Source organism: Prunus persica, chromosome G1, assembly GCF_000346465.2.
Source record: "Prunus persica cultivar Lovell chromosome G1, Prunus_persica_NCBIv2, whole genome shotgun sequence".
NCBI classification, from domain to species: Eukaryota; Viridiplantae; Streptophyta; class Magnoliopsida; order Rosales; family Rosaceae; genus Prunus; species Prunus persica.
In genome coordinates, this window is record NC_034009.1 from 5,515,387 (window position 1) to 5,536,524 (window position 21,138).

Sequence of the window (21,138 nt, forward strand, 5' to 3'; positions counted from 1 at the left end):
CAGCGCGCGCTGACGTCAGCGCTGACGCCAGCGCCAACGGTAGGCTGCCACGTGTCGCGCTCAGTGCCTTCCGATCTGCTTCTCCTTTCTAATCCAACGGCTGAGGCTTTTTTGGGTGAAAAAAATATGAAAAAAAATTCAAAAAAATTCTAAAAAATTATGGTATTTTTTTCTATAAATACCTATCAATACCCTTCACTTTCAACACCAATACTCTTACATTTCATTATACTTCTACTAATATTCACTCTTTTTACACAACATTTTCCTCTTTTTCATCTAGCATTTTGATTTCATATTTTTATGGCTTCTTCTATCGAAACCGGAGGGGCTTGGAGCACAATGGAAGATGTTTCTTTGTGTGAGGCTTGGCTCCAAATTTGTCATTGTCCCGTGTCCGGCAATGAAATGAAATTTTTTCATATGTGGAAAAAAATTCATGCCGAATTTTGTGAAAAAATTCCGGGGTCTACTCGTACGGAGATGGCATTATCCAGTAGGTGGAAAATTCTCAATAAAGAGTTGGGAAAATGGAGAAATGCCCTAGCAAAAGCGATGGACAACTATAGAAGTGGGCAAAATCGTACTAACGAGGTAAGTATTTTATAATTTTTGTGTTATTAAGTTTAATCTCCTAATATATATATATTTTGTTAATATTGCTTACATTTTCAATATGTTGTATATATTTTGTTAATATTGCTTGCATTTTCAATATTTTGTTAATATTGCTTGCATTTTCAATATGTTGTATATATTTTGTTAATATTGCTTGCATTTTCAATATTTTGTTAATATTTCTTGCATTTTCAATATGTTGTATATATTTTGTTAATATTGCTTGCATTTTCAATATTTTGTTAATATTGCTTGCATTTTCAATATGTTGTTAATATTTCTTGCATTTTCAATATTTTGTTAATATTGCTTGTATTTTTAATATGTTGTTAATATTTCTTGCATATCCAATATATTTTAAATATTTATTGCATTTCCATTTTTTTGTTCAATAGATGATTCAAGCACAAATGTGGTTCGGTGCAACCGGGGGTGGCAAAAAAAGTTTCACCCATCATGAATGTTGGGAGGTGGTGAAATTTTGCAAACGCTTCGTAATTATTCCAACGGGTCCGGAGGTTGTGTTAAACGAGACGCCACTCCGTGATTCAATGACATCGGATTCACCTCTTGATTCTCCTATGAGTCAAGACTCACCCATCGAAAAGGAGCCGAGGCCCATTGGCCGAAAGGCCGCGAAGGCAAAGAAGAAGGGTAATTCAAGCAATCAAAATTCACAATTTTTGGAGGAAATTGCAAGGCAAAACGGCATAAGAATAGAAATGGAGCAAAAACGCCAAGAGCACGAGTTGGCCCTTGATGCTGAGTTTGCACGTGAAAGGGAGTATTTGCGCAAAAAAGATATGGACAAGACAGATCGGGAAACCATGGCGATGAATACAAGTCATATGTCCCCTGAAACAAAACAATTTTGGAAGCTAGAACGAAGGGATGTTATGAGAAGAAGACTTTTCCGGGATGATGGGCCTAGCAACACGGATTGGTTAAATGATGGAAACCATTAAATTAGTTAGCATATCTTTTATGTATTTGTATTTTAGTTGTTTTCTATTAAAGTTGTTATAATTCATGTATTTTATTTTATTAGTAATTCATAATGACTTGTATTACATTTCATTATTTAATAAACAAAGCATTCAATAAATTACCTTTTTATTCAACATATTCCATACTTCAAACAAAACATAATAAAATTAAAATTAAAAGTACAAACAAGGCACAATAATAAAAATAAAAGTACAAACAAGGCACAATAAAAATAAAAACACAACCAAACCATACTAAATAAAACATAAGCAAAGCATCTATTCTCCATTATTAATCTTCATTGCCTTTCACCGCCCATAGATGCTCCATCAAGTGAAATTGACGCATTTCATGAATATACGAAGATTGCATCTCCGTATATCGATCTATCATTCGGGTCATCAAATGACCATCCCTCACCAACGGTTCCGGCTCAAACGGTTCTCCATTTGGCCCCATGGGCCTTTCATAAATCCGTGTCAAAGCCGTGTTCATTGGATCCGGTTCGTAGACCTCTAAAGCATCATAATCGTACTCATCCTCCACAATCATATTATGGAGGATGATGCAAGTCATCATAATGCTTCTGAGGATCTCCTCATCAAACATGCGGGCCGCACCTCGAATAATCAACCACCTGGCTTGAAGGATGCCAAAACACCTTTCGACATCTTTCCTGTATCCCTCTTGATATGTAGCAAATAATTTTTGCTTCTGGGATCGGGGATTTGGAATGGTTTTGACAAAAGTCGTCCACCTCGGGTAGATTCCATCAGCTAGGTAGTATCCTGTCTGGTATACTGTATTGTTGACTTCATAGGTGACATTGGGGCCCTGACCTCTCAATACATCGTTGAAGACGGGGGATTGACCCAGCACGTTGAGGTCATTTTGTGATCCTGCAACTCCGAAGAAGGCATGCCAAACCCATGTGTCGAAACCAGCAACCGCTTCAAGGATGATACTTTTTTGGCCTTTTCGATTTCCATAATCACCTTGCCAGGCAGTTGGGCAATTCTTCCATTGCCAATGCATGCAGTCGATGCTACCAATCATTCCAGGGAATCCTCGAGCTTCGACTTTTTGCAGAAGCCTTTGGAGGTCCCTGGGAGTAGGTCTACGCAGGTAGTCCCTAGTGTACAGAGTTTCAACAGCTTGACAAAATCTTACCAAAGCCTCCAACGTAGTGGACTTCCCCATCCGGGCAATCTCATCCACCTGATCAGCAGATGCTCCATACGCCAACATTCGTATAACAGCTGTAAGCTTTTGCTCCGGAAGAAGCCCCAAAACCCCAGCAGCATCACACTTTTGAACAAAGTATGCATCATAATTGCAAATATCATGCATGACTTTATTGAACAAATGAGGTTGCATTCTAAATCGCCTTCGAAAATCAACATCAGAGTACAAAGAAGTTGGGATAAAATAATCTTCCAAAAGATTCTTACCCCTAGAATGCCTATGTCTTTCCACATTCCGGCGGCGGCCGGCTTGTGAACTATGGCGGCGACCTTGGTTCTCTTCTTCTTCCAAAGCCACTGTTATGAGAACTTGCTCATCGACTTGTCTCTGCAACTCATTGACTTCATCTGCTCTACGGTTTCTCTCTCTTCTTTCTCTCTCTTGTCTCTCCAAGCATCTCCTAAATTCTTCCATTCAGAATGAATGAAGTATGAATTATAAACTCTCAGAAATGAAAATATAGAAAGATGTGGTGTGAGAGGTATGAGCTGAGACTCTGGTTTTATAGAAAAATTTGGCAAGATAGACATGCCATGTGGCTTGATTTTATTGGATGAAAATCATATCTGAAATTTGAAATTCATCCGAAATTTGAACCCTAATTTGTATGAAATTCAAAATTTGAAATTCATCCGAAATTTGAACCCAAATTTATCTGAAATTTGAACCCAAATTTATCTGAAATTTGAATTTTGAAATTCATTCAAAATTTGAACCCAAAAATTTATCTGAAATTTGAACTTTGAAATTAATCCGAAATTTGAATCCAAATATCTTATCCGAAAATTTTATCTGATTATGAATAGTCTTGACACGTAGGAATCCGAAAATCTTATCTGAAAATATTACCCAAATTAATTATTTTCATTAAAAAATAGGAGGAAAAAACAAAAAAGTGAATAGTAATTGCCATGGCTAAGGGCAACGGGTGGAGAAACGATTTACTATTTGCAAGGGCAACTACTATTCACGTGAATAGTGCTTGCCCTAGCTCCACCCTTGCCATGGCTAAGGGCAAATGGGTGGAGTTGCTCTAAGCCCTCAATGCTACAAGCTGGAAGAATCCCACCTCAATGCTATTTACCAAAAAGAAAAGAAACAAATTTCAGTGACCTGATCATTATCCTGATCCATCGAATCCAAAAAGTTACAAAAGAACCAAAAAGTTGAGAAATTATTAGGGTGATTTTGGTGTTTTTCATCAAAGGGCCAAAAAGTCCTCAACCTTTTTCAGTTTTGTCACACTGATCGACGATAACGGATTTAACCCTTGTCCCCTTATGTAGCTGAATAAAATAAAATAAAATGAGTGAGTCATTTTCACCCTGACCCTCACTCTCTCCACGTCGCGTTGTGGGATTTGGTGGGATGGGATGTAATAAAAAATCACAAACATCAATGAATGCCATCGCATTTGAATCCATTTTAATAATTATAGTGCTTTGAATTCTAATCTCCCATAATTCTACTTTCTTTTTTCTGGGTTTCTTTATCAGACAGCCGGCATCAACTTGGTAAATCTAAAGCGATGAGACGCGTTTTCTTTTTTACTTTTTCTCTTGTTTCTTTTACTTCTTCTTCTTTTACTTTCATGATTTTTTACTCTGTATTTTCATTCAAGCATGGCATCCTGTCCTCCTCAATGGCAAATTGTTATCTAAATTCATATCCATGACATATGCTTTATCCGTACTGTTTTCAAGGGAAGTTAGTTTTGGTCGGTTGACAAGTAATAAAAGATAACTCTACCCTAGAAGAGACGTTCGTTTTTGGTCGGTTGACAAGGAATAAAAGATAACTCTACCCTAAACCCAAAAACCAATGTTATTTAAGATAAATTTAAAAGTAATTAGCTCTTGATTTAATGTTATTTCTCTTTTTAATGTTGAAATAGGTTTTAAGTTCAAATTTCCCTCTTCCGTTAAAAGATAATATACTTATCTTCTAATCCGTTAAATTAATGCAAGGACTTGGACAATATAACAAGAGTAATGTTATACTTACTATATTTTTATCCCATATTTCTATACCACATGATGTGGCATGTCCATATTATATGTCACATCAATTAAATCAATGATGTGTATTTTAATTAAGGCAATTAGAAAAACAAATACTAGAATAAATCATAAAAGAAAAGAAAATATTAAATAATTTTAATTGATATGGCCGTCCACCTCAGTTGCCACATAAGATGGTATAAAGATGTGGTATACAAATGCGGTAAGAGTAGCATTATTCGTATAACAATAGTCAGAGGACCTTATCAATAAGAAATAATAAAAGGATTAGATCCAACTATTAATATAACTTTCTGATTTATCCTAAACAATTCCCTTTATTAATAACGATTTAACTGCTCTTAGAGCATCCACAATCATGCTCTCTATTTTTAGTTAAATTTTAACTAAAAACATATAAAACTTATTTTAGGAGATTTCTATAAAATTTAAACTTCAATCGTGCTCTATAGTTTAGGGAGTCATAAATGCTATAAATATTTTTTGATTGGTCCATCTCTATTAAAAAAAAAAATAGTTAGCATTAAATAAAGGTTTGAAATACTCATTAAATAAAGCAGCATTAAATTATAAGGAGCCACTAGGAGTCTTTTCTCTCTTCTCAGATTTAGGAGCTTCTAGAGGATTTCCTATTTTAGGAGGTGGATATGGAGCATGGTTGGAGTTGTATTTTTACAATTCCTCCCTAAAATTTGTCTAAGGAGGTGGTTTAGGAAGCTCATTGTGGATACTGATCATCTACAACGAACTCCCTAAACCATCTCCTTAGATAAAATTTAGGGAGGAAATAAGAAAACTCACCTCCAATCATGCTCCTTATCTAACTCCTAAAATAGGGAGATCTCTGGGAGCTCCTAAATCTTAGGAGAGAGAAAGGACTCTTAGTGGCTCCTTATAATTAAATGCTGCTTTACTTTAATGCTAACTATTTTTAAAAAAAATGAAGAGGGAGCATTTACGCTAAATTTAAAAAAATAAATAAATCATTTATGATTCCCTAAACCAGAGAGCATGGTTGGAGTTGAAAATTTATAAAGAGCTCCCAAAATAGCTTTATAATGTTTTTAGCTAAATTTTAACTAAAAAATAAAGAGCAAGATTGTGGATGCTCTTACTACTTCATACTTATATTGGATTAAACTAGATTATATTGGATTGGACTATGTTGTATTATTTAGGGATATTTAACAAAACTTTAGTATCATTTAGTTTGTTGGATTCCTGCCTCAGTTTTGCACAAGTTCAGTCCAATTTAAGAGAATTAAGTATGGTTTAGTTTACCAACTAACTTTCAGTCTAGTGATATTTCTCTTTCCAAGAATGAAAACAAGTTCCAAGTTCACATCTCCATTACCCACTGATAGGAAAAAAAAAAAAAAAAAGTGTAGTCTAATCATGCTTAGCTCAATATAACTATACCGAGCCCTTCAAATGTCTACTAACACCATATATATACTCACCAAACATCTTGCCCTCTACTTTTCTTCTCCTATTTCATCTAAAATTTGTTACAAGTTCAATTTGGGATGAAAAAGTGCATCATAACTTCATTTTGGGATGAAAAAGTGCATCATAACTTTATTTTCATAGACCTTTATGTCGCAGACCCACCCTTATCCTTCAAGGAAAAAAAAATCTAAAAATAGTGACAATAACCTAAATTTGGTAGCAAACACATAACTTTAGTGGCGGCAATTAGGCATGAGTACTAGGTAAATCCAATCCTACTTCTAGTGGCAGATATAGCATCTATTGCTTTGTAAGCTCTATATGCACTTTAATTGAGCTGTTAGCATGTTAGTAGAGTTTGTCACGAATTTGGTGCATGTGATTATAAGAGAAATTCTAGTTTGAGACAACTTCCGAATCCGAATAAAATGGCGAAAAATACTATTAGATCAATAACTACTTTATAGATGCATTGGTGGTTGGTTTATTATATTTTTTTTTTTAAAAAAAGGTTAAACAAAACAACAAAGGAAGCAACTCTTGATCCCCATTTTAAGCCTCAAACTTATGAGCAGGAATTGAAGTTACAAGAAAAGGGTATAGAAATCCCACATGAACTAGAACATGGAAACACAAAAGAAAGAGAATAAAGTAGGAAGATTAATAAGCAAAGCAAGCAGCTTGCTTATTCATGGACCCATATGAAATGATCACGTGCACCGAAATCGTGTAAAGGACTGTTTGGATGAGCAATAATAAACTAACAATTTGTCAGTTTTGGATTATTTTTGGGCCACTGGATTGGTCTTAATCCAGTCCCATGTGATGTCCAAAGCTCAGCGACAAGTTCGGTGGGGGCAGCCCTCACATGTGCTCGGATAATAGTAACCCTCAACAAACAAATCTCCTTTTGTCCAATCCACAAACGGCATACCAGAATTTTCTTTTAACCTTCATTTTATTTTATTTTATTTATAAATTTATAATTTTGCTTATTTGTTTGGTTTTCTATTTCCAAAATAATCTATGGCATGGATTTGAAGCACATTGAAAAAAAATGGGTCCATACGAATTAAGTTGTTGTAGCTGATGGTGATTATTTGAAAATGACCTTTGAGGGCTGTCCTTTTCACGATCATGTAGAGGTAAATATGATTTTGGGGGTTATTTTGGAGTAGTCTCGTGGTCCTGCATCATCACAAGGAGTAAAGACTAAAGAAAAACAATTATGATAGGGAGGGGTCATCCTAACCACTAAAACCAAAGGTAATTTAGATTTTTAATGACCACGATAAAAAAAGAAAAATGTTCGTATCACAATCTTGACCTTAATTAGGCGACTAAAATTCTAGTCTCTCTCTCTCTCTTAAAGAAAAAACTCAATAGAAGAGGCAGTTTGTTAGCTGAATTTTTTTTACATGGATAATTATTAAAAGATAACCTAAATATTCAATGGTTTTGGTCATTGGTTTTCCTATTGAGAGGGCGATAATACACTAAACTCATACACATAACACGAATCCTTTGCACAAAAACATATATCTTAGAGGTAATAAAAATGTGAAATTAAATTCATTAAGTGGTCTTACAAACAAAGGGCGTATATAAAACTGAAAATATGATACCCCACACGTTTTCTTTTCCATAACAATAATTAACAAGTTTAGGGTGAATGTTGAGTCTGACTCAGTTTTAGTTTTGAGGCATGATTTATATAAACACACCTTTTGACCTTGAAAACTTTCATATAGTTTTGAGTTGTAGACCCAATGTCCCATGAAGGAGGCCGAAAGATTTCTCAAAAGCGTGTTTAATTAATATATTATTCTATATTATTATTAATCAACTTTATTATTATTATTTTTATATAAGAGATAGTCTAAACTAGAAAGGAGGGAGTTTCTCACATCAAAAAACTATCGAGGATAGCACTGTTTTGCTATACTCAGTCAATAACACATGAAAAAGTTATCATACGTGTCATTGCGTTATTGGTCGGATATAGCAAAAAGTGCTATCTCCGTTGCATGAGAGTTTCTCTCTTCTCTCACACACACACACACAAGTAATGCATTGGAGGTTCGATTCTGAGACCTATGATCTGCAAATCAATGTCATTTTCCATTAGATTAGACCCATTGGCACCAACTTCAGTTTTTAATTCTCCCAAAGCAAGATTATTTGTGACTTTGATATCAAAGCAAATTTAGTCTTTTTATAATGTCAATTAGCAATCTAAAGTATGGTAAGAGCTTGAAACGATGATACTTTTTATGTTGAATTATTAGATTTGAGTTGAGCAACTATTTGTTTACATGACACAAATGGAGCCCTTGAAATGAAAGCAAATCTAGTAATTTTTTAATGTCAAAAAAGCAATCTAAAGTATAGTGTGAGCTCTAAACGATTTTATTTCTTATGTTGAATTATTAGTTTTGAGCAACTATTTATTTATTATGACACAAATGGGGCCCATCCTTCCCCCCCCTCAACAACCAAAAAGTAAAAAAATAAAAGCAGAAATGTGTTCATTTCTTATACATTAAACACATAAGAACAATAGATGGAGGATGAGAAAATTGAAATTACCAGCTCTGCTTCCCAGAGAAACCACCAAATTAAAAGCTAGGTAATAACTTATTTGCAATTAAAAAAAAGGACAAATCAAAATATCCATGTAAGAAAACCAACAACATATTAGTTGTTGGTTGTAAAGAATAGTTGAGAAAAAAGGACGAGAGTCAAAACTTCACATGATTGTGAGTTTAATTTCTTTGTAGGTAGTTGGTTTTTGTGACTATTGTATTTGTCATTTATGGAGTAATTTATAAATGCAATTTTCCTACTGTTTGACCAAAAAAAAAATCATCACCAATTTATGAGTCAGTTGCATTCACTGGTTCGTGGGCGATTGTTTCTAGCAAAATACTGATGACAATAAATCAGTTTTTAGTTTTTAGTTTTAACCATGACAAGTGCTTACTTTTTTTACTGCTGTAAAAAAGCCTTCCAAAAAAGTAAAAAAAACGTAGTATATAAAGGAATCTCCACCTGACATGAGACAAACGGACCAAAAAACCTGAACCCGAACCCGACGCCGCCCCATCCCCCTCTCTCAGGTGCTCCCTCCGCCATCTGCCCTCGCGACAAAAACCACGAGGGCATTTTCGTCATTTCGAATAAACCGCCCCGACAGCTTGCGCGCGAATGTTCGCTCGCTCCACCACGAAAACAGAAAACTTTGACCCTTCTCTCACTAAAGGAAAAATTCGTACGAAAATTAAACTAAAACCACCAAAAATTACTAAATAATTAAATCAATTAAATTCTTAAATTTATATATAATCCTCCATCATCTTCGGCTCGCTGTCTGATCCTCAGCTTCTACAAATTAAATCAGCGAATTTTTTTTTTAAAAATAAATAAAAACCCTAACTACCAGACTCTCTCTCTCTCTCTCTCTCTCTCTCTCTCTCGCTCTCATTCAGTCACTATCACACTTCACTGCTCACTGAAAATTCCATCAACTTCACAGCTTTGAGCTCTTTCTCAGACTCAGAGCTTCACTCTGCTCTGCAACAACCAAGCGCAATGCGATCCGCATTCTGATCAAATCTCAGTCCTCCGTTCCCCATTCAAGCCTACATGTGAATCTAAGCTCTTGTCCTCCTCTTCGATTCGTCTCTTGGATCTCTGCAAGTAACCAACCACTGCTGGCTTTTGAATTTTTATATAATATCTGAATCTCTCTCTCTCTCTCTTTTTCTTTAAATATGAATGCGATCTTCTTTTGTTCTAGCTGATTATTCTTTGCTTGGATCGCTAACAAAGTGGTTGCTTTTGTTTTGTCATATATTTTTTATTTTAGTATATTTCTAAAATTCATGAGATTCATTTTTACTTTTTTTAAGATGCTTAGTAATGGAAGCTACTTTTTTTTTGAGTGCTTCTTTGTGATCTTGAAGCTACTCTGCATTATCTCTTCCACTCAGTCAGTCACTCACTTATTCACTCATCGAACTTTGATTTCTTAGACTCATAGACCCTTTGTGCTTGTTTAACTACTTCAGCAATCTGATCCTACCACAAGTTGGTACATATTTAATTTCTGTATATAGTTTGGGTCTGCAGTTTCGGACTTTTAGTAATATTAGCATTCTAATTCTTTCTCTGGGTATTTTGTTTCCTATTCAGATTTTGAGTTTCTATTAATTCGTTCTTGTTTCAACTTCACAGTCATACAAAATACTTAAATGAAAGGGAGATTAAGCTAATTTTTTTTGTTTCCAATGAATTTATAATCCTTCCATATCCCAGGAACCAAAAAAAATAAAAAATAAAAAAAAAATCCTTACTTTGATTTCTTTAAGCTTGTAATGGTGAAAGCCTCCAGTCGTCGTTATTTGTGGTCATTGTCCTCATAAGTATTGTGTTTTTTAATTTAGTATACTTAGGGATCAACTTCATATTATTGACTCTTGGTGATTCTGATGATTCAGATCCTGTGGAGTACTGAGGTTGGATACTTGAATGGTAAAAATGAGGGTTGTGGAGTTTGGGTGTGCGGTTGCAGTATTATTTGCCCTTTTAATTGTTGGCAAAGCTGATGTTTACATTGTGACGATCGAAGGAGAGCCTATTATAAGTTATAAGGGTGATGTTGATGGTTTTGAAGCCACTGCTGTGGAATCTGATGAGAAGATTGACACAACTAGGTATATGCAAAAAATTTCCCTTGAATTTTTCTTCATATATTTTTATATTTTCTATATATGCAAATATATATATACATAAAATCCATGTAGCATGTATATTAATTTGTGTATATATGTTTAGATATATTATGTAGACTGAAAAGTTTCATATAGATTAGAATCTGATCCTATTTCCAACCACTCATAGACAGCCTGAGGTGCTTTTACTATTCCAAAAAGCATTGAAATTTAATTTCTATGTCATTAGTGTTGCACATAGTCCTATTGGGGTTCTAGAATTCTGAGGTTCTTTGTTGGACCAAAGACTTTCCCGAATAACTTGTATGTTGTTGGGTCATATGAATTCTAATTCTATGGTTGACTTTGCATTTTAATGTCTAATCATGTATAAGCAAGTTTTGTTTCTTACAAAAAACAGAAATAAACCGTGTATAAGAAAGTTTACGAATATGCTTAGGTGTGTAAAATCTAAACTAGTTTCAAGGTGGATATGGCATTGTAGAGATGGTGGGGAATGACTTCAACATCAATCCATCCAAGCAACACGGGGTATTGGTTTTGCTTGCACTCAGGACCTGTTGCTGTCTAGCTCACTTCTTTTATCTATTTGCTTGCCCTAATTATATTAGAAATGCTAACTTCAGCACAAACAGAGATACACTGTTCTTATTCCATCCAAGAAAGCTTGGGTTAAATGGTTTCGCTTGCACTCAGGAACTGACATTGTCTAGCTCACTCGTTTTACTAATTGCTTGCCATAATTATTCTAAAATGATAACCACTCAGCACGAACAAAGTTATGTTGTTCTTAATTGTTACTTGTATGAGAGCATTTACTTAGGGCCAGATGGTTGTTGCATGAAAATCAAGAATCTGTCCAAATTCGTGCGGGTTTTAAATATACGAATCTAATGACTTGGACGGAGAGTCATTGAAAAGAACTATTACCATCTGTAGAACTACTTTTGTTGGACCATTTATGAAACCATATGAAGTGCAACGAATCCTCTATATATTCTGCTAATATTCGGCATTTGATTGATGGTTTTCCTCAAGATGATAAATATATTGTAAAATTCATCCAACGAATCAAACTAGCAATTTTGTTTTTTCTTTTATTTTATGAAATGGTCAAACAAGTTAAAATACAGTTCTATCCAATATGTTTGTGTTTATTATGGTAATCATTCCTTTGTTATTGCTTATTACCATCATTAGGTTTTTGTAAACCGAATTTGTTAAAGATTCTTAAGAAATCTTACAAAATGTTTCCCACGCTAAATAGTTGCTGGCATATATATACTAATTAGTTTTATCCATATCTTTCCTAATATATTCAGATATAACCATCATGTACATATTAATTCTTACAGTACTGTTATGCGACATCTTATATGCAACTAGTTACTTTGTCCAGAAAAGATTGCATTTCATTATCATCTCATGATCTATATAGTGCACTTCCCTCATCCTAAATTATATCATATATTTGGGGAGATATTCCCCTTTACCGGAGGGGTTGTTATCTCTCTGTTTTTGAACCTGAAAATGAACCGTGTTAATTAACATTTTGTTTTCTCAATTTTGCCCATTCTTGTGGTCTTCTTTCAGTGAATCAGTCACGTCCTATGCCCGACACCTTGAGAGTAAACATGATATGCTTCTTGGGATGTTGTTTGAGCAAGGGACTTACCAGAAACTCTACAGCTATCAACATCTTATAAATGGCTTTGCAGTCCACATTTCTCATGAACAGGTGAAACCTTGGACAGACACTTCCTCTTTGTAACACTTGTTTGAGTCACCGATATTGATGTCTACTCTTGCATTGCCGTTTTCTTACGCTGTTCCTTATATTAGTAGGCAGAAAAATTGATGCGTGCTCCTGGTGTGAAATCAGTGGAGAGAGATTGGAAGGTTAGGAGACTCACAACCCACACCCCACAGTTTTTAGGGCTTCCAACTGGAGTATGGCCGACAGGAGGTGGCTTTGATAGGGCCGGAGAAGATATTGTTATAGGATTTGTGGACTCAGGGATTTACCCACAGCATCCAAGCTTTGCGTCCCACAACTCTGATCCTTATGGACCTGTTCCAAAGTACAGAGGTAAATGTGAAGTCGATCCAGACACCAAGAGGAGCTTCTGTAATGGGAAGATTATTGGAGCCCACCATTTCGCCAAAGCTGCAATAGCAGCTGGGGTATTTAATCCTTCTATTGATTTTGCCTCTCCTATGGATGGTGATGGACATGGAAGGTTAGGTCCCGTACTTCTGTTACACGTTCTTCATGGGAACCTTGCTATATTTCATTCTGACTGGATATTTAGTTTATATCAGTCTTTCATGCATATACAGAAACATGTTAGTTTCAAAGAAGTAAAGAGTAACTTTTACACTCTGTTAAGCATAGATAAATACCATGACTGGCAGCAATTGGAGAGTCCAATTATTAAGCTTAGAAACACTTCCATATAATAAAAATATTTCATTATGTTATTGCGTGAACAAACAGATAAGGACATTTCTTAAAACACGTACATCTATATGTATTCAAAATCGATGGATGAGCATACGGATAACAATGTGCTGACAAAAGTAACATACATTTATAATTGATAGATTTCAGAAGATTGAACTTTTGGGTTTCACTGTTCAAGTGAGTAAAACCATGACAACCACAAAAGTTCTTCATTCCTACTCGGAGTTGATAGGAACTGTTTTGCTCTTGTTTATAGCAACATTTATTTGTAACACAAAATCTGTTGATCTTTTCCTTTCCCGCTTTCTGCTGGAGATTTTTGTTTTGTTTTGTTTTTCTGTCTGAAGCTTTTTTCCTCCTGTCTTTTGTTTCTTTGTCTGCCAGTCACACTGCAGCAATTGCAGCCGGAAATAATGGAATTCCTGTGAGAATGCATGGTCATGAATTTGGGAAAGCAAGTGGGATGGCTCCACGTGCCAGGTAAGGGATCATAACTTCCTCGTCATGTCTTGAATCCAAGGAATAAATATCATTCTTTCTTTTAATCGATACACATAAATTGCTGTGTCCAGAATTGCTGTATATAAAGCCCTCTACAGGCTTTTTGGAGGGTTTGTTGCAGATGTAGTAGCCGCAATTGATCAGGTGCGCAATAATTCCATGAAAGAACAAATAAAGTTGGGTGATGCTAGTAGTGCTGTTTTTTGTGTATGTCTGAGTGTGTCGGGGTGTCTTTTGTTGTGTGTGGGGTATGTGCACATGTAGATATAACCTGTTGTCTTATTTGAGTTTTGTTCATCCATGTTCCCTGAGATTATATTCTTGCTTACTTTGCAAAACTCTAGCAATCTGTTTAGCATGTGATCTGATTTACCATCTTTTCTTTTATTTTGTATTTGACTCTTTAGCAATAAGAGAGAAAAGAAAGTATTTTTGATTCTCCACTTTAGCACATCTGTCTCCATGATCTTACACTAAAAAGAGGGTAAACATTTAAGTTGGTTGCGTATGAACTTCTGCATAGTTCGAAGATAAAATGAATAGATATTGTCTTACCCCAACTAGTTTTACATTCTTTTGGGATACTACCTTTGGTTGCTATGTCCTGGAATGGTGATTCTTAATTGAAAATAATTTTTGAACAGGCTGTATATGATGGAGTGGATATACTGAGCCTTTCAGTGGGACCAAACAGTCCTCCAGCTACCACCAAGACCACTTATTTGAATCCTTTTGATGCCACACTTCTCTCAGCTGTGAAAGCAGGTGTATTTGTTGCACAGGCAGCTGGAAATGGGGGACCTTTTCCAAAAACTTTGGTTTCCTATAGCCCTTGGATAGCATCTGTTGCTGCTGCCATCGATGATCGCAGATACAAAAACCATCTGATGCTTGGAAATGGAAAAATATTAGCTGGAATTGGGTTGTCACGTAAGTATCTATTTTGAGAGCAAGCGTTTGTATTCAGTAACGTTTTGTTGGGTTACCTTTTGTTCAATAGCATTTTCGTTAGTTGCCCCTTCTCTACATTTCTGCATTTCGCAAGCTGACGTACTTCCTCCTGTGTTCCCCCTTTTGCAGCATCAACACATCCAAATCGAACGTACACATTGGTTGCTGCAAATGATGCTCTTCTTGATTCTTCAGTAGTGAAGTATAGTCCTTCAGATTGCCAGAAACCAGAAGTTTTAAACAAGAACTTGATTCAGGGGAATATTCTTCTTTGTGGCTATTCATTCAATTTTGTTGTTGGTACTGCATCAATCAAGAAAGTGTCAGAAACAGCCAAAAGTCTTGGTGCAATCGGCTTTGTTCTTGCTGTGGAAAATGTTTCCCCAGGAACAAAATTTGATCCTGTTCCTGTTGGCGTTCCTGGGATTCTAATCACTGACGTTAGCAAGTCATTGGTAATTATTTCAACTTTTATCCTTACTGACATGTTTCCCTTTTTTCCTCTTTTTCAAGCAGAATTCTAAAGATTTGAGTTGTCTCATAATCAAGTCATGAGTCTGGACTCCAAGTGTTTCGCGAAATTTGATTAGAGGACTACAGTAGCTATAGCCAAATTCTGTCATACGCTTGTCATATTTGAAAAGTGGACAGGACCAGGAACAAATTTATACAGGGAGAAAGGAAAATATATAATATAGTCTGGCAAATTTATTTTTGTCATGTCTTAGTAGCATATGAGCTTGATCCTAATAACTGTTGCGGTACTTATTACCTGTTACAGTTCATGTGAACTACTGTTTAACTCTTGGCTCATTTCTCGTCTTATGTATGTTTCTAACTTTTCCCCTTTCATGCAATGATGTGCGTCATTGGTGCTTGGTGCTCTGGCTTTGCCATTATTCAGGATCTTATAGATTATTACAACATTTCTACATCAAGGGATTGGACTGGTCGTGTGAAGAGCTTCAAAGGTATAGGTAGCATTGGGGACGGTTTGATGCCTATACTCCACAAATCAGCACCACAGGTGGCACTATTCTCTGCTCGAGGACCCAACATCAAAGATTTCAGCTTCCAAGATGCAGATCTTCTCAAACCAGATATTCTAGCTCCTGGTTCTCTGATTTGGGCTGCTTGGTCTCCAAATGGAACCGACGAGCCTGATTACGTTGGTAAGAATTGAATCAAAGCGTTAAAATGTTCTCTCCCCACATTTTGATGTTTCAAGCTTTCCCCATACAACAGAGTCTATCAAACTTTAGTGCCGTAGTGCAGTTATTATGTGGTTTGGACATAAATGTTAAAAATAGGTTTTTGAGGTTTCAAAATTTTGGTAAGGTAACCCTCGTTTTGCTAAGAAAATGAGGTGAAGTATTCAGAATTTTTTGTCAGTAATTGCTTTTCCTTGTCTTTCTCAGCTGTCAAATTAAACCTAAGGCAATAACAATTGTACCTCTAGAGATTCAATTTGGCATATTAACGGATTATTTGCTATGACAGGGGAGGGATTTGCTATGATTTCTGGAACAAGTATGGCTGCACCACATATAGCAGGAATAGCTGCTCTTATAAAGCAAAAGCACCCTCATTGGAGCCCTGCTGCCATCAAATCGGCCTTGATGACTACATCAACAACTCTGGACAGGGCTGGAAGACCTCTTCAAGCACAACAATATTCCGAAACACAAGCCATGAAGCTGGTCAGTGCCACCCCTTTTGATTATGGGAGTGGCCATGTTGATCCAAGAGCTGCCCTGGATCCTGGACTAATCTTTGACGTGGGTATGTATTCTTCTACCTCTTTATAAATGATTTTACGCTACTGGACTTGAAGTAAATCCCCATGTAACTTTGGAAATATGGATTGTCCAAACCAGGGAAGAAAATAGGGGGTGGGGACGGGGGATTAGGAAGCATGAGGAAATCAATATTATAACATACATTTCCCATAAATGTTAAAGAAAAGTTTGTAGGTTGCCTTCCAGAGCACTGCACCTCCTGGGATGAAACAGATTATTCTGTTGAATTATATTTGGCCTGTTATCTGATGAAATCTCAATCCAATTTTTATTGGATTTTAGGTTATCAGGATTACTTGGGTTTCTTGTGTACAACACCTGGTATTGATGCTCGCGAAATAAGGAACTACACAAACTGCGCCTGCAATTACACCATCGGCCACCCATCAAATTTCAACTCTCCTTCAATCACAGTATCTCATCTAGTGAGAAGTCAAACGGTTACACGCACAGTCACAAATGTTGCTGAACAAGAAACTTATGTGATCACAACAAGAATGGCTCCAGCCATTGCCATTGAAGCCAACCCTCCGGCAATGACTCTGAAACCCGGTGCATCACGAAAGTTCTCAGTGACTCTCACAGTTCGGTCTGTGACCGGAACCTACAGTTTTGGAGAGGTGCTAATGAAAGGAAACCGGGGCCACAAGGTGAGGATCCCAGTGGTTGCCATGGGTTACCAACGGTAGTTTGGGTTGGTTAAATTAAAAATTTTAACCGTCGTGGCTGTAATATTCTTTGTAATCTGTGGGAATAAGGTGTGAGGCTAGATGTATGTGTCTGAAATATATATGTATGTGGAATAGCTGTAAAGAGAACTGGTATGAGGGGAGACTCTTAGTTTCTTCCACTTATAAGTTTTGCTAATTTGATTTGGTACAAGTTTTGTTCCTTGAATTTTTGAACATCACTTTAATGCATCATCTCAATTGGCCAACTACTCTGCATCTCTGCTCCAATATAATTGAGCCTTGCAACCATTTTTTTTTTTTAGTACAAGTGATTGGGAAGGGGGATGACACAAATATTCATTAGGTGTTCGGAGTTTCGAATCTCTGTCCACATAGATGGAGGTGGAAGAGCTAAACCATTGAGCTATATTCCACTGTCATGTTTTAAATTCGAAGAGAAAACATATTTGGTCAGTTCAGTCATTTAAAAAAAAAAGGGAAATGGTTATGACATTTATCCTTGCAAGAACTGAATAAATGCAAATGTTATTCCCATGATCTTGAAAACTCTAGTTGAATGCATGAAGGATATGGGATGAAATATAGTCATTCTATAGTAGAGGGCCTATGGTAAATATTGATTGAGAAGAGGGCTTTGGCAACCCAACAACCCAACGGAAAGGTCATCTTAGCATTGTTACAAAAACAAAAAAAATTACAACGCAATCCTGATATGGGCTTAGTTAGGTTAGTTACAATGGATATGCTCCCCACTCTTTACTCGAGTTGGATTGGAGTCTCTCTTCTCCCTATAGTTCATATTAAATTAAAGTAGAATATCGCTTGTATAAAAATTAAAAAAAAGAAGAAGAAGAAGAAGAAGATTACAATGAAATTAAATGTACTAAAGTCGTGCCATGCACCCCAATATTTACAGCTACACTTCATCCTAAAGCCCAAATGGAATTGTTCATGTAGTCAACGAACTTTCTATGTTGCAGGAGTCTTATTTTTCTGTTGTTTTGGTTGGAAGGAGTCTTATTTTTCTTGCTAGAATCAGTCAGTATAATCAGTGGACATAAAAGAAAAAAAGGTAACTCTTGGAAGGATATATAGGAATCTCTATCTGAGTTGGCAATATGGTTAGTTGTTAACTATCAGTTAGGCTATGGTTAGTCAAGAGTTGGTTAGGTTAACTCTATATTAACTGAGAGAGTCTGCGTTGAGGAGTTTAGTTGAGAAATATTGTATTCTGTTCTTGTAAAAGAAATAATAGCACTCTATTGTTCTTGAGATATTGAGTCAAGTAGAAGGCAGGTTTTATCGATACTTACGTGATGAGTCTCATAGTGAATAATAAATGCAATAGTTTTTTAACACATGACACAATTCTAAAGGGAGATGTGGCCACACGAAAGTTTTTGTTTTTTTTGGCCGTCAAAAATATGTTTCACTTTAAAGTTAAGCAATTCAAGGTACTTGGTAAAAATAAAATATTGATTATTTTAAAAGTAATGGCATTTTAAAAGCAGATTTTAGGTTGCATTTCAAAGCTGTTTTCAAAAGAAGCATAGATGAGCCTTCAATGAATTTTTTCAATTCCTATAATAACATAATTAATTTTTTAAAATGACATCGTCTACCACCACCACCACCATCACCACCTCCACCTTCTTCATCACCATCACCACTTCTACCCTATCACCTTCTTCATCACCACCACCACCTTCACCTCCTACACCCCCACCTCCACTTCCACCTCTTTCACCACCTCCTCCTTCATCTCCATGTCCACCTTCATCACCACGACCACCACATGATTAGCACATAACACTTTCAAGATTATGTCTATTTTAGTCATTGTTCATAGTTAGAATAGCTTTATATTAAAATTTACCAAATGGTTTTGACACTACTTTTTATACTAACAACACTTTAAAAATAAGGAGCTGATATTCCCATTCCTCTTTTGTCTACTTACACTCTCTTTATTGTTATAGTAAAAATGATTAAAAATAAGGAATATAAGTGGATAAAATGGAAGTGAAAAATCAGCACCCTAAAAATATTGTTTATCAAACATAGAACTGATTTACTTTACTTTACTGCTCATTATTTTTAAAGCATATCAGATCCTGTTGTTTTAAAAATGACAGTAATCTCGAACCGACTAAAGTTTTTGTTGATTTCTTTCTGTAGAGATGATCCTTTAATAAGAACAAAAATATTAAATAGTTGGAATCATGGAATCACAATATGGAGTGGACCCACACGAGTTCTAAGTTGTGTTAACTGGTTGGTGCTTCACTGCTTCTGCATAGGACTAGTGATAGTTAGACTATTTTTGTCTAATTGATCACCACTTAAAAAACAAGAAAAAGAAAAAGAATAATGATTAGATATGCTGAGTAGTTTTTGTTTTTATTTATGGTGTCTTAATAAAACCCTTAAAAGTATGCACATATTAAAAGAGACGAAGTAATTTTTTTAGTAAAAACCAAAAACTATGTGCACTCGATTGGGCGATGAAAATCTTTTGTCTTAAACAATTCACAACCTTTGGTTACGTGAGAGAGACTCTTCGGTTTCATATATCCTCGCACACACAATAATCCTTCTTTATGCTTGGTCTTCAAAAATTTTAATCCCTCAAGAAACCATGGGATTTGCTACTGAGGTTTCCTGGAGTTAGCTACCAGGAAAGCAGCTTCTACTAGATAAATTCTCTCTCCTTTTTGTTCGGCTGTTTTGATGCTGCAGGTGTTATATCTCTCTGCTATCATTCAGTTCACCTGTGTTACATATTCTCAAATTTGAATTGGATTACCAACTCCTAGAATATGAGGATTGGGATGGTATATTTTGCAATTCTGATCATTCCCTTTATATATTCTATGAACTGAACTTTGCATGTAACTATCAATCATGTATCAAATGACACTATGAACTGAACCACTAATAAAGGGATATTTCGTTTCTTTTTTCTTTTTTAAATGGGAACTAACGTTGTTAGCAGACTCTTATATTAAGGGATGTGTGTCAAAATGTTAAGAAAGGGACAATAGATTGTAAGTCTTTACTAAACTTTTATACAATAATACTAACCTTGTTCAGCCATTGTAGCAGTAGAGTATCTTGATTTCGTCTAGAGAGTCTTCTACCCTATGCAGCACTTTAGTTTCTCTTTCTCTTAGATAGGGTGAGATCTGATTTGAGAGAGGGTGTTTGCTGCAAGGGGAGGGACCTCTATTTATATGTGCATCACTCATAAAGCTTTGCCTATCAAGAAGCGTTTGAGTGTCCTTTTTGCATTAGAATAGGTTTGTTTCAATCCATGTTATATTAGGAATCCTGATAATACTTGTGTTTAACTTTAATAAGCTTTGTACAAGTATTATCTCATAAGGATTGAGTTCTATTTCCTGATCAAACCAAAACTCGAATCCTCTTGGGATTAGAAGATCATCTTTTATGGGCTGAGACAATAAATCGTCTTACATAGATCTCATCTCATCTCTATTAAGGGTGAGCACAATTTCGGGTCAACCTGATCATAGTGAGTTGGGTTGGTCTAAAAAATGAATGGGTCTTGGGTTTAAAATATCATAAACTGTTATTACGAGTTGGAATCAAAACTTAAAAGTAGACCTAATTTTAAGTAAACCCAACCGAGCTATCTAACTCGATCACGAAAGGTTT

At 35.7% G+C, this 21,138-nt stretch overlaps 1 protein-coding gene across 3 annotated transcripts; it reads left to right on the forward strand.

Annotated features, from left to right (window-relative positions):
- Positions 9,694-17,705, forward strand: LOC18778278 (subtilisin-like protease SBT2.5). Of its 3 annotated transcripts, none has more exons than XM_020555683.1 (11): positions 9,694-10,015; positions 10,820-11,035; positions 12,647-12,791; positions 12,899-13,293; positions 13,902-13,997; positions 14,090-14,162; positions 14,663-14,948; positions 15,099-15,424; positions 15,874-16,141; positions 16,470-16,751; positions 17,051-17,705. In XM_020555683.1, the coding sequence occupies exons 2-11, from the start codon at positions 10,851-10,853 to the stop codon at positions 17,455-17,457; spliced, it is 2,463 nt and encodes an 820-aa protein (XP_020411272.1). In that variant the 5' UTR covers positions 9,694-10,015; positions 10,820-10,850; the 3' UTR covers positions 17,458-17,705. The 3 variants fall into 3 exon arrangements, with proteins under 3 accessions (XP_020411272.1, XP_007213647.1, XP_020411271.1); XM_007213585.2 differs by having other exon boundaries at positions 9,696-10,019; XM_020555682.1 differs by lacking the exon at positions 9,694-10,015 and adding an exon at positions 10,061-10,413.

Excerpts from the sequence above, each read along its gene's own strand:
- LOC18778278 (XM_020555683.1), top strand. The coding sequence starts at position 10,851 with ATGGTAAAAATGAGGGTTGTGGAGTTTGGGTGTGCGGTTGCAGTATTA. Across the intron at positions 11,036-12,646 it reads GAGAAGATTGACACAACTAG|TGAATCAGTCACGTCCTATG; the intron begins GTATATGCAAAA and ends GTCTTCTTTCAG. Across the intron at positions 15,425-15,873 it reads CTGACGTTAGCAAGTCATTG|GATCTTATAGATTATTACAA; the intron begins GTAATTATTTCA and ends GCCATTATTCAG.